Below are 12,299 nucleotides of genomic sequence, written 5' to 3'. Positions count from 1 at the left end.
GTTTGTTGTTTGAAAAGAATATCTTATTCATCAATGAAAAGAGTTTGTCTTAATAAAACTATTGTTTCATATAATGTAAGGTACTTTTATGAAATAGACTCTAGGTCAAAAAATATATATAAATAAGAGATCAGCGTTGGGACGGTGCATGGTTTTTTCAGAGATAAAACGGACAGCAGAGAAACTCAGCACGAAGAACGTCGATTTAGTTCAGTGAAGAGTTTGTATGATTGACTCACGTTACTTTGTTGTTGTGTATTGTTGGAGACATTCGAAGACAACATTCGTGTACAGTGTTGGTTGAAAAATTATTCGTGACTTCGTTTTAGGCGATGTTGTAGTTGCATTTGTGGCTTTGAGTTTGGTTTATTTTAGATGCAATTTATTTCCTTGATTTGTTAAGGAAGATAGTTTTCATAAGTGTCACTAACATTTGTCTCCGTAAACATGTTCCAAATTTTAAGTGAAAATTTTTTCACAAGACACCGTACAAATATAAATACTTGTGCATATTTTAAAATCTCGTATTCTACTTATTAAAGTTTATTTTGTGTTAAATTAAAACATTTCGCTGCATTTTGTGAATTCGTGTTGTCCACACATGCACACAACAATTAAATATGATACACACAATTTAATTATTTTTCGTACTTCTATGTTAAACAACCCTACATTGTTTATTATATGTTTGCTTCCCATCGGCCGGCCTCTTGCTTGGCCGTGTCTTCCGCTGTCCACGGCTAGTTGTTTAAAAGACTCATATTAAAAAGTCGCCCATCGTTGTAGGAAAGTTGCCGCCACAAATGCGCAATTATATCAACGCGCTTTTAATTAAAAAATTCCACTACTTCTACTCCTCTGTTTCTGGCAGCATATGTAGGGGAAGGGGATCCCTCTTGTCCAAAGAAGAACATTGAAATTTCTCTCTGTCTATTTTTCTACTCAGCATTCTCTTTGCTCCAGCCATTTCTATCTCCCCAAGTTCCCAGCTCTCCGATTTTTTCTCAACAAACCCGTATAACTCACACCATACGATTGGGTTTGTTTTTTCAAGCTAAATATAAAATATTGAGCGATGCCAGCCATTTTTTTGTGGAATTTCCTCGTGTACAAGCTCTTGAACACCGTTTTCTTGTACTTGATACCCAAGAAATTGAGGGCCTACTTCCCCTTTTCTTGGCACCTGTTATCGCAGCAGCAATATAGCCAGAAAAGCCCCGTGTCACCATTGGCTGACGTTTCACGTCGAATGGACGCGAGTGAGCTCAAGAGGGTGTTCCAGATGTTTGATCGGAACGGGGACGGGAGGATCACCAAGGAGGAGCTGAACGAGTCGTTGGAGAACATGGGAATCTTGATCCCGGAGAAGGAGCTGAGACAGATGATAGAGAAGATCGATGTCAACTTAGATGGATGTGTTGATATTGATGAGTTCGGGAATTTGTACGGAAACATCGTGGATGAGAGGCACGAGGAGGAAGATATGAGAGAGGCATTCGACGTTTTCGACCGGGACCGAGATGGTTTTATCAGCGTGGATGAGCTGAAATATGTGTTGGGGTCCCTTGGATTGAAGTCAGGAGGGGGTGCTGAGGATTGCAAGAAGATGATAATGAAGGTGGATGTGGATGGAGATGGTTTCGTCGATTTTAAGGAGTTTCAGATGATGATGAAAGGGGGAGGAGGATTCCTTTGAATCAGTCAGGACCAATTCATTTATTCATTAATCTTTTGTGGGTTGGATTAAGAAATCCAGTCGATGGAACAATGCGGTGGATTCGATGTATTTCCGGGCAAAGATTGGATTTTGTCAGCTTATTAATGAACTTTGAATGTTTTCCGAGGATCTTAATTGTGTTGGCTATTACTTTGTTTCAAAGAAGATTGCTGTTGTATGAATGACCAATCTATAAGCAATGTTCCAACTCAGATTCATTTTATCACATAACCATATAATACAATCACTTGTTATTCAGCTTTGTCATTCATTACAGCTTTACAAAAACTTATGAAACCATTTATTTCTCAATAATGTTGTCGAACTGACAGCAACAACAGATAAATAAATATACAAGCTAATCTACAGATGCTGAATTCTTGAGCATGTACGATGGCCTTGGCAATACAGGTCGAATTAATAGCTAATTTTCTCCATTGGATCCAAGAAGCACATGCGTCATTTCTATCCGGATTCCTTTCGCAAATATTTGCTTTCATCATCTCTCTTTGCCAAATTCAAAGGTACTGTAAATGATTGCAATGCCATGGTTTGGACAATTCAGCGAACGGCCAATTCTTTAAAAACATCCACGGCTCCATCTGATAACATATTAACAGCTAGGAGTTTGCCTAGAAACCAAAGTCGACCAATTCAAGATTTCTTAATGGATATAACCTCAGCTGCTCTCGATATGCAGCACTAAGACGTTTCTTCAGCTGAAGTTCTGCACTCAAATCTGGATCCTATAATAATTGCATGATTTGATCAGAGATGTTGGACTACAAAACAATGCACAAAAGGATCATCCTTAAAGTACAATTAAGATTATATATTATTAAAGTAAAATAATTGTTGATATTACATTACAAATTATTAAAAATATAATATGGAAAAGACAATGTGAAAGCGAAAACCCGGCCCGTGTCGATGAAGCCCAGAGGCTAAACCCAGGTGGAGCCGGTCTAGAAAGCCGGACCTTTGGATCTCGCGAATCAGAAAACGCCACCTCATTTCAGATATCGTTCCAATTATTCCACCCCCGCCAACTCGTCCTCCGCCGCCGCCCGCGGTGCTAACTTCAACAATTGAGCCTAACGCATGTCGGGTTTCTCTTCAGGTTAAATGTTTGTCGCCATTTTCTTTTATCCATGTATTTTTATGATTGAATTGAATTCATGTGTGTTTTTTTTTTTCTACCGACGACTGAATTATTACCCGGAGACGATTAATATTCCGATTATTTTGGTAATTAGATGTTATTTTCATCACTGGAATTTTCTCTGTTTTGGAGTTAAAGGTATAATTTTTAAACAATGCCCGTGAAAATTTGAATATTCTGAAGGCTTGTATTTAGTCTGTCCCTGCCACTGTTTATTCGGTTTCTATTCTTTTACTAATTAATTTTTAGAGAAGAAATAAATTGAACTGGTGGCTTTCTTTTTACATTTTCATGGAATAAAATAGAGGTGGAGGATTTTTTTTTTCGGGGGTTTGTGAAATGAATGTGCAGCTCTGCTCAACACCATCACTTTCTGCCGCAATCATAGCAGCCACTTACATTGGCTTATCGTACAATTTGTTGCAGGACTATTCCATCTTTGCACTGTGCTACTCCAGCTGGATAGCGGTAGGGGGAATGTTATCCATATTATATTTGGATTTTTTTTAGTATTTCTGAAATTCAGAGCGTGGATTTGTTTGTTCCCGGTGAAAGTTTTGCTGAATTCTTCTCAAGATTGATTTTAAGATTTTGGTTTGTGGGAATTGCCAGAAATGTCTGCAGAGTCTTGCAAGTGCATGAAGCCGTATGTAGAGACAGTGAAGAAGAGGTGGCTATGAATGCACGATCTGGTGGAGAAGTGGTTGATATGAATGAGGGATCAAATGAAGCTCGCATTCATGAACTTGAAAAAAAGCTGTTAGAACAAGTTGTGTATAGTGAGGAAGAGGCATACATGTTATATTGTGACTACGCCCAAGCTATGGGTTTTAATGTACGCAGAGGAAAGCAGTACTATTTTATGGGAACTCGAAGGGTTAGATCAAAGGCATATTGTTGTTCGAAAGAAGGGGTTAAAGATGACAAAGCAGATGTTAATGGTTCGGGTTATAAAAAGGCGGATACTCGAACAGGATGCAAAGCAACAATATCTTACTTGTGTGATAGTAGTGGTCAATGGAAGGTGTCGAGATTTGAGAAGGAGCATAATCATGAGATGGCCCCGCCATATGTTAAGCCCTCGAAGAAATCTGGACAAGCAATTTTAGCTTCTAATGCTTATGGAAGTTGTGGTGCATTAGATTCACCGGTAAGTATCTTGCTTGCTTATACTTACTTACTCACACCTAATAGTAAATTATGGTTGAAAGAAACGTGATGGAGTATCAAAAATTGTTAAGAGGTTCTATATTGGCGCTGTATTTAAAAATTCTGCTAAGTTTATATAATCCATTACAATCTGATGCTATACATGTAAATAAGGTTCTGCTAAAACTTAAGCGAACAAGATTTAGAGAATTGAATTATAAGCTCCACAATTTCTTGTTACATTGGATTTTTTTTTCGACCAATATTAGGAACTATCATTGCATCTTCTGGCAAAGATCAAAATTATTAAATTTTTGTCTAATTATGTTGAACATTGTTGAATACAGTATATCTTGCTGTTCAGATAGCAGTTGTTGGTGATCGTATGTAAGAATACAAAGAAGAAAATTCTTCTAAAAGATGAATCTTTTTTTCTGCCGTCGATCTGTTAAATTTTTACCTGACTGTTTAGATTCCAGTATCAGTGTCCTATCTCGATGCTCAAAAGCTTATTTATTTGTTGATGCTTGGTTAGTTGCCCAAGTGTTATCATTTACTTGTGATTGCATCGTTTATTTGCTTTTCATATTCTTCTTCTCTTTAGCGCCGATGAAGTCCAATAATAATTCTATAGTTATACATTTAAAAATCTTATTTCATCGTAGCATTGAGGCATTAGGTGATAAAGTATGTTGGTTCGAAAAATTGCTTTCAGTTAAATGTACATCTGTGTATGTGGCACAACATCAATATGTGGTGCTTCGACGACTATGGTTTAAAATATATGATTGTGTAATTACTATATACGGTTCTAGTTTTTGGTACAAAGCCTTTGAGTCTTTTCAATTTTCACTAGTTGGAAGTTGGTTTAATTATCAGAAGGGCTTAACCTCTCTTATGGTTTAAATTATCCGAATTGCATCGTTACTAATAATTTTTTGTATGGGAGGAACAACAACAAGAAGCGCTAGATTGCATAGACAGTACATGATACCGTGTGTGCATTTTCACTGAATCCATGCTGTGCTGTAAAGATTAACTTGTCTCAAATTTCAGATAATTTCTCTTCAATTTCTTCATCTTTTACATTTGTGTAGAGTGAAGCCGAAAAAATCCGGGAGCTGTCCTTGCAGCTGGCTAATGCGAAGAATCGAGCGGAAACATTTGAAAGACAAGCTGCGACCTACAAGAGGCAACTGGATATGGTTTGTGAGCATATCGAAGAGCATAATCAGTCATCGTCGAAGAAGATTCAAACTGCTTTAAACAATGTGAAGAAGTTGGAATCCAGAGATTAGCAATCCCATTATTTTCTGATTGTTTAGTGCATATTAACAGTAGATGGATGAGCATCGTGTTGTTCATCATCTATCTCTACGTCTTTCTAATTGTGTTGTATATAATAGTGTAATAATTATGACGGTGGCGGCTTAACATGTAACGAGACTGAAATTTAAGTTTGATAAATTTACAGAGCTCTGATTAATAAAATCTTCTTGATTTGTGTATCCAAATAATTCTTTTGATGATTATTCGTGTTTTACACCAAACTTTCTAGCTTTTGCTCGAGAATACCAAATAATAACCTATCAAGACAGAAAGCATTGATCCGAAGTCTGTATGTCAATGTAAATGGGATACAAGTAATGATCATCATACGAGTATGGAGTTGTCAGTTGAGCTTGATATTCAATTATGAATGGCTAATGCCTTTCCATTTTAACAACTTTCAAATGCATGAAAGAATTAAGCAAATAATTGTTCCAAAAATACATGTACATACATATATGCGTGTGCGTGTGCGTGCGCGATAAATTATTCGAGCTACATGTCAAATTTCTTGAGTTGATCGCACGAAATTATTCGGGCTACCTGTCGAATTTCTTGAGTTCAACTGCCCGAATAATTCCGCCGCTCAAAAACTGGTACAATTCTACTTTACTTGATTCTCTTTACATTTTTCTCTCAATTATTTGATTCCTTTTTGCTCCGAATTAATTGTCTTAAACGGGCTCTCCTCACTTGTCCCGGTAATTTACTATCCAATCTTCAATTTACGTTAAACCCCGAATCCTTTTATTAGTTTCCTGGTGATTTTTTGGGCTTGGATTCAAGGTGTCTACAACATCTTATGAAATGCTTAGAACTTGTCACTTTATTTACTTGAAAGTGTTAGCTGATATTATAAAATAAATAAACTACGGAGATCTAATAAAAATATATAAATATATTTTTAAAAAAAAGATAATACCAACTTGTTTTTTTTTTTTTAAGGATAATTCAATTTTTAAGCATCTTATAAATTCTATAAACTTATAATAAGATAAATACTAGATAACACTTTTATTTTAAAAATTAATTTTGTTATTGTTGGGTTCGTATTTTTGTATGATTATTGACGTACTATTAAAGAGTAGGTCTCTTGTGAGACGGTCTCACGAATCTTTATCTGTAAGACGGGTCAACCCTACCGATATTCACAACAAAAAGTAATACTCTTAGCATAACAAGTAAGACTTTTTCATGGATTATCCAAATAAGAGATCCGTCTCACAAAATACGACTCGTGAGATCGTCTCATGCAAGTTTCTGCCACGATTAAAATGTTGGCCGGTTTTTGCCACGATTAAAAATGTTGGCCGAAGTTATATAGTCAAATACCGTGGATGATGGATGGATTCGAGAAATTATCGGGGAAGTCCATTTTTACTTTTTAGATGTTGGTAGAAATAATTGCTTGTTTGACATAATAATAACTAGCCATAAGTTTATTCGCATGAATATATATATTTTTAATTGCATTAACTATTTCTTACAGTTAATTAATTATTAAAATTGAAAATAATACAATATCTATATTCTTTAAGGACATAAAGTATTTTAGTTACGAAGTCATTACCATTATTTAATAATCACACATGAAGAAGATCTTGGTAAGGATAATTATGTTTTTTTTTACTTTTAAATTATTCATCGATTTTTTTTTTCTTAATTTTGATTATTATTATCATTCTTAAAATCACCAAAAAAATATTATCTCGATTTTGGATAATTAATTAATTAATTTAAATCCTCTTTTTATCAGATAAAAGACAACTTTTCCCATTCTAATTCTACTTGCTACGTAGTCCCTACCACCTTCATCTCTATCAATATAAACTGCTTTGCCATCCCATTCTTCTCCGCGGACACAGATTCAGACTGTTACTTATATCAGTATACCTCCGATTTTTCCATTTTCTGTGTTCTTTTTCGACGGCAGCAATGGCAGGAACTGTCGACGGCGGTTGCGGGAGTGGTTTGATCGTGAGTTTTGGTGAGATGTTGATAGACTTTGTCCCCACAGTCTCCGGCGTTTCTCTGGCGGAGGCGCCGGGGTTCCTGAAAGCCCCCGGCGGAGCCCCTGCCAACGTGGCGATCGCGGTGTCCAGGCTGGGAGGGAGAGCTGCCTTCGTTGGGAAGCTTGGCGACGACGAGTTCGGTCACATGCTCGCCGGGATCCTGACGGAGAACGGAGTGACGGCCGAGGGAGTTAGTTTCGATACGGGAGCACGCACGGCGTTGGCCTTCGTGACCCTACGCGCCGACGGGGAGCGTGAGTTCATGTTCTATAGGAATCCCAGTGCTGATATGCTGCTAACCCCCGATGAGTTGAACCTCGACCTTATTAGATCTGTCAGTACTCGTTCGAATTGACTTGTTTTATGTGTATATTATCGATACTAAAATCCAAAATATTGCTAAGATTTTTTTGTTCGATCGATTAATATCAGGTTAATTTTATTTTGTAAAATAATTTCTGCAAAGAAAAAAAACAAATTAGCTGGAAGTGGACCCATATGATTTCTTCCCTATCCAGGTTGAGATTAACAATATTTTGAAATGGGTTTAAGCAAAAAGATCAGTTAGATTCTGTTTAATAATACAGATTCTACCCAGTGTGGCGTTCGAATCTAGTCAAGTTGAGCCGCTTCTTACTTTAGAATATTTAACGTACGACATATTTTTGTGTGTATACATGTATGTTTTTGTGTGTGTGCTCTGAGGTTTTTTTGGCAGCTTACCTAATCCCAGCACCCACCAACCATCTATTGTTTGATAAATTATGTAATTTTACCAAGTTTGTCTCTGATTCTTGTTGCCTAAAAATGTGTTCAAATATTTTTTTTACATTTCAATTTATGACGGGTATCCTAATATTAATCCATCAAGAAAATTCATGATTCTAAAAGTTTGTCGTTCATGTACATAGGCTAAAGTGTTCCATTATGGATCAATAAGCTTGATCGTTGAGCCATGCCGATCGGCTCATCTGAAGGCGATGGAAGTGGCGAAGCAAGCCGGGGCTTTGCTCTCGTACGACCCGAACCTCCGGCTACCCCTTTGGCCATCAGAGGAGGAGGCACGAGTTCAAATAATGAGCATATGGAACAAGGCGGATGTGATTAAAGTTAGTGATGTTGAACTGGAATTCCTTACTGGCAGCAATAAGATCGATGATGAATCCGCCTTGTCTTTATGGCACGATGATTTGAAGCTTCTTTTAGTTACCCTTGGAGAAATGGGATGCCGATACTACACCCAGGTAATTAATTTAAAGTTTAATGATATTTTTATTTCTAACTATGCAAAAAAGATATGTTAGAAGATATTTCGATAGTGAATAATAGTATATACATTTTAATTGGTGGGTAGTAGTGGGATATTTTAAGTGGTGGAGATATTAAAACGAGGCGGCCCTGTTTCTGAATAAGCATGCATTATTTTAGATGAAAGAATACGATGGACCCGGAAAAAATATGATTTTGTCATATTATAAATTAAACAATATAATAATACAGTACAAATATCTACCTCATGAATGAAACAGCGGGCCGGATGAAATATTTCCTGAATGTATGATTCAATATTAAAATACTCTGCAGAGTTTTCGCGGATCAGTGGATGCATACCGTGTGGAAACAGTGGACACAACTGGAGCTGGAGATTCTTTTGTGGGAGCCCTTCTGTGCAAGATTGTTGATGACCACTCCATTATCCAGGTAACAATTAATAATCTTGGATTTTCTTTGTTGGGTTTTTTTACATTAAGAGAGGTGAATACGAATAACCTTTTCGAGGAGATTTGATATCCTTCTGAATCTGTCTTGTGCCTGATGATATTGTTTAATTGATAATGTCAGGATGAAGGGAGATTGAAGGAAGTGCTCAAATACGCTTCTGCATGTGGAGCTATAACAACCACCAAGAGGGGAGCAATCCCAGCTCTTCCTACGCACTCAGATATCCTCAATCTTACCAAGGAAGCTTAATTGATACAATAACATAATGCAAACACAAATTCAATTTTCTTTTCTTTTCTTTTCTTTATTTAATCATCGCAATCAAAATGGGATGGCTATACCAATCTCACGTGTTGAGATTCTCGTTTTTTCCCCCTAAGTTTTGGTAGATATGCATTATAATGTCTACATATATGTGTATTTGTATAAGGTTGTTTTAGCATGTTAAGGGACATAAAATGCTTGAACATTATAACGACAAGAATCCAATCTTGAAAGTGTTTGAATTAAGTACCATGCTGAAAACTGCAATAATATTAAGATTTTTTTTAAGGAAAGGGGGAGAGAATATTTTTCTTCCAATGCATCTGATAAACCAATCCTCTCCTGTTTTACTTGATATCCAACATTTCAAGGGGTAAAGGGGCACATATCAACCATAAGGGAAAGAAAACTTCACTCACGAAAAATTTAGATCTACCAAGTTTGGAATAATTAAGCAACAAATATCAGTAACCTTACAACTGCAGACACGCGCCCGAATGAATGCTTCCTTCACTTATTACACATATTAACCAGCCACTTTAGTATGCAATTTTAGCATTGAAACTCCCAAGTGTTTCTCATATGTGATTATTAAGATTCAACCCAGATCAGGAACTGTGAAGAACTCTTCATCATCTTCGGGGATTTCGATTCTAGGCTTCTTGTTAGGCATGTGCCATTTGCCTGATCGATGAGAAGTTGCGTAACTTGGCTGCGACATGCGCAGCTGAGGGACTTCAGCTGCAGCCATTGCCTCTTGATGTATTCGTTCACCGAACATATTCATCTCTGTCAACCAGTCGAGCTCATTAAACTCGAGTTGCTCCTTCTGCAGATGTACTGATACTTTAGCATCTTTATGAAAATAAGCAGAACCAATAATTTTGACTAGGGGGGCAACGGAAGATATGTTGTAAAAAAAACTCTACGACCCATTGAAATGAAAAACTACGTTTGAAGACTAAAACTCGGAATTTTTCACGAGAAAAAATCCCGAAATGAGAAACTTTGCTACAAGACTAAATCTCGGTGGATTTAGGCAACAAGAGCCAGATATATATGTCATAATTTTTTTTTCTAGATCTCCATACTTTGCCACCTTGAAACTCCCTACTCCCCCTGGATGAATTCGTTGACACTTATTTGTGAATCTTTCTTGGAAGAAAACAATCTATCCATCAAATAAAGACATGTATACACATAAGGAGTTGGTATTTTACCTTATCCGATGAATCGTAATCAGAAAATTGTAGAAAATCATCAACAGCCCAAGATGGCGGTGATGTTATGCCCGGAACATGATGTGCCATCATTTTTGCAACATTCTGCCGTGGATTCGACTTTGGGGGATTAGGCTCAATTGGATTTTTCAAATTTTCTTTGTCACAGTTGGAGCTGCTCAACGCCACACGTATTCCCGTGGCTAAAAACCTCTGGTGGTTCGCAGCAAGGGCGTTTGCGTGAATAGGTTCATCACAGTCCTTACAGAAGAGTGCTCTGTCCTCCACACAGAAAATGAAAGCTGCCTTCTCCTATACATGATCAATGACCACAAAACATAGGAATCAACTTCAAAGTTCAAGCACCAAAGTCAGCGGGGAAATAAATTTAAGGCGTCAAACGTAAAAGATGATGCAAGTTTTTCTCCTCTCGAACAGGCTAACGGGGATTGCTACAGTATGGTGATCCAAAATCACTTTAGTCCCAATCGATGAGCATACAATGCAACAAAAATAGGGGAACCACGTACTTGGCAAATGTCACAGGGAGGGAGCTTGTTGGAGAGGGATTGGAGAAGCAGCCTCTGGTGTTTGCTGGCAAGCTTGTTCGCCGCATGAACTTCAACATCACATTTCGCACACAGTGCCGCCTCATCTGCGCAGCATATCACGCTTGCTTCTGCCTTCTCACACACATCGCACCGAATCTTCATATTATGATGATGATGATGATGGGCTCAATTCTTTTCACTATCAAGAATAACAGCAAAAATCAGCTACCAATAAAATCAGATCCCATAACCCTTATCACTAAACATTTATCATGGTTCTATACCAATATTCAAGAAATACACCACAAGATCAAGTTTTGGAATGAAGGGTCCCTGTCAAAATACGCGATTGGTCGAATAAAATATCTGACCCGAAATCTGGATTGGAATTTGAGTTCAGACAGAGAAATACATGAACCAGAACAAATCTCTTTCTGAATGACAAATGTTGCCAATAAAGTAAGAAAACAAGACAAGAAAGAACAGCAGATGGAAGAAGAAAGAAGAATCTGCGAGGACCAGAAAGAGAAGTGGCTGGCGGACGATTCAGATAAGGATTAAGATTTGAGAATCAAATGCTTGGCCATAATTAAGACAGCAAGGAATCTGTGAGGTCAAACACATGTGCGTGACCCTTGAGTTGCGAGGCATTATGATTTATGAAGCCGGGCATATGTATAATTCTGTGATCGATAACTCGCCACTACCAACATGTAATATTTTTATCTTATCTTATTTTGAAACAAAAAATCCACAGATTCAAATTTTATTTGATGGATTGAATACTACCAATTCTCTGCCCTCTGGTTGGCAAAGATAATGCATTTAATGAAATTAGTTGATCGGCAATTGTTCAGGTTTTTCGAGCTTTTTTTAAATCGATGGTTATATTCTTTTTATTCAATATAATAAAATCATTCAATATAGCACAATTCATCACAAAGAATTCCATAAAAATTTCTCGGAGACAACATATAGTTGGGGATAGTGCCCTTGAAGCATTATAATTAGATTATGTTTTTATTATTAATAAAAACGACATTTATTATTGAACATATTTGCATAAAATATTATTGTCATGAATATCATAGTAAAATTCCCTAGTTTATTGGATGTAATCATGATTTTAGTATATATAAAAGTTATATATACACGAGGATTAAAATTATGGAT

At 36.9% G+C, this 12,299-nt stretch overlaps 4 protein-coding genes across 5 annotated transcripts; 3 read left to right on the top strand and 1 right to left on the bottom strand.

Moving 5' to 3' along the window:
- Positions 1-866: 866 nt before the first annotated feature.
- LOC142542243 (calmodulin-like protein 3) lies at positions 867-1,826 on the top strand. The gene has a single exon (XM_075648762.1). It carries the CDS (start codon positions 1,076-1,078, stop codon positions 1,694-1,696), a length of 621 nt encoding a protein of 206 aa, XP_075504877.1. The 5' UTR covers positions 867-1,075; the 3' UTR covers positions 1,697-1,826.
- A 782-nt stretch (positions 1,827-2,608) lies between these two features.
- Positions 2,609-5,536, top strand: LOC142542242 (protein FAR-RED ELONGATED HYPOCOTYL 3-like). Of its 2 annotated transcripts, none has more exons than XM_075648761.1 (3): positions 2,609-2,837; positions 3,306-4,029; positions 5,126-5,536. In XM_075648761.1, exons 2-3 carry the CDS (start codon positions 3,556-3,558, stop codon positions 5,324-5,326), a joined length of 675 nt encoding a protein of 224 aa, XP_075504876.1. In that variant the 5' UTR covers positions 2,609-2,837; positions 3,306-3,555; the 3' UTR covers positions 5,327-5,536. The 2 variants fall into 2 exon arrangements, with proteins under 2 accessions (XP_075504876.1, XP_075504875.1); XM_075648760.1 differs by having other exon boundaries at positions 2,609-2,844.
- A 1,635-nt stretch (positions 5,537-7,171) lies between these two features.
- On the top strand, positions 7,172-9,636 carry LOC142542241 (putative fructokinase-4). The gene is made up of 4 exons (XM_075648759.1): positions 7,172-7,703; positions 8,281-8,613; positions 8,954-9,070; positions 9,212-9,636. Exons 1-4 carry the CDS (start codon positions 7,293-7,295, stop codon positions 9,338-9,340), a joined length of 990 nt encoding a protein of 329 aa, XP_075504874.1. The 5' UTR covers positions 7,172-7,292; the 3' UTR covers positions 9,341-9,636.
- Positions 9,637-9,750: 114 nt separating this feature from the next.
- Positions 9,751-11,722, bottom strand: LOC142542240 (B-box zinc finger protein 25-like). Its single transcript, XM_075648758.1, has 4 exons — positions 11,411-11,722; positions 11,106-11,325; positions 10,576-10,887; positions 9,751-10,184 (listed from the first exon to the last, which is right to left on the bottom strand). The coding sequence occupies exons 2-4, from the start codon at positions 11,286-11,288 to the stop codon at positions 9,954-9,956; spliced, it is 726 nt and encodes a 241-aa protein (XP_075504873.1). The 5' UTR covers positions 11,289-11,325; positions 11,411-11,722; the 3' UTR covers positions 9,751-9,953.
- Between the last annotated feature and the right edge of the window lie 577 nt (positions 11,723-12,299).

The sequence above is a fragment of the Primulina tabacum genome, chromosome 4 (assembly GCF_025594145.1).
Source record: "Primulina tabacum isolate GXHZ01 chromosome 4, ASM2559414v2, whole genome shotgun sequence".
Lineage (NCBI taxonomy): Eukaryota > Viridiplantae > Streptophyta > Magnoliopsida > Lamiales > Gesneriaceae > Primulina > Primulina tabacum.
Note: the sequence above shows the minus strand (reverse complement) of the source record. Positions and strands in the feature narration are given on the sequence as shown.

Excerpts from the sequence above, each read along its gene's own strand:
- LOC142542243 (XM_075648762.1), top strand. The coding sequence starts at position 1,076 with ATGCCAGCCATTTTTTTGTGGAATTTCCTCGTGTACAAGCTCTTGAAC.
- LOC142542242 (XM_075648761.1), top strand. The coding sequence starts at position 3,556 with ATGAATGCACGATCTGGTGGAGAAGTGGTTGATATGAATGAGGGATCA. Across the intron at positions 4,030-5,125 it reads GTGGTGCATTAGATTCACCG|AGTGAAGCCGAAAAAATCCG; the intron begins GTAAGTATCTTG and ends ACATTTGTGTAG.
- LOC142542241 (XM_075648759.1), top strand. The coding sequence starts at position 7,293 with ATGGCAGGAACTGTCGACGGCGGTTGCGGGAGTGGTTTGATCGTGAGT. Across the intron at positions 7,704-8,280 it reads ACCTCGACCTTATTAGATCT|GCTAAAGTGTTCCATTATGG; the intron begins GTCAGTACTCGT and ends TCATGTACATAG. Across the intron at positions 9,071-9,211 it reads ATGACCACTCCATTATCCAG|GATGAAGGGAGATTGAAGGA; the intron begins GTAACAATTAAT and ends TGATAATGTCAG.
- LOC142542240 (XM_075648758.1), bottom strand. The coding sequence starts at position 11,288 with ATGAAGATTCGGTGCGATGTGTGTGAGAAGGCAGAAGCAAGCGTGATA. Across the intron at positions 10,888-11,105 it reads CTCCCTGTGACATTTGCCAA|GAGAAGGCAGCTTTCATTTT; the intron begins GTACGTGGTTCC and ends GATCATGTATAG. Across the intron at positions 10,185-10,575 it reads ATTACGATTCATCGGATAAG|AAGGAGCAACTCGAGTTTAA; the intron begins GTAAAATACCAA and ends GTACATCTGCAG.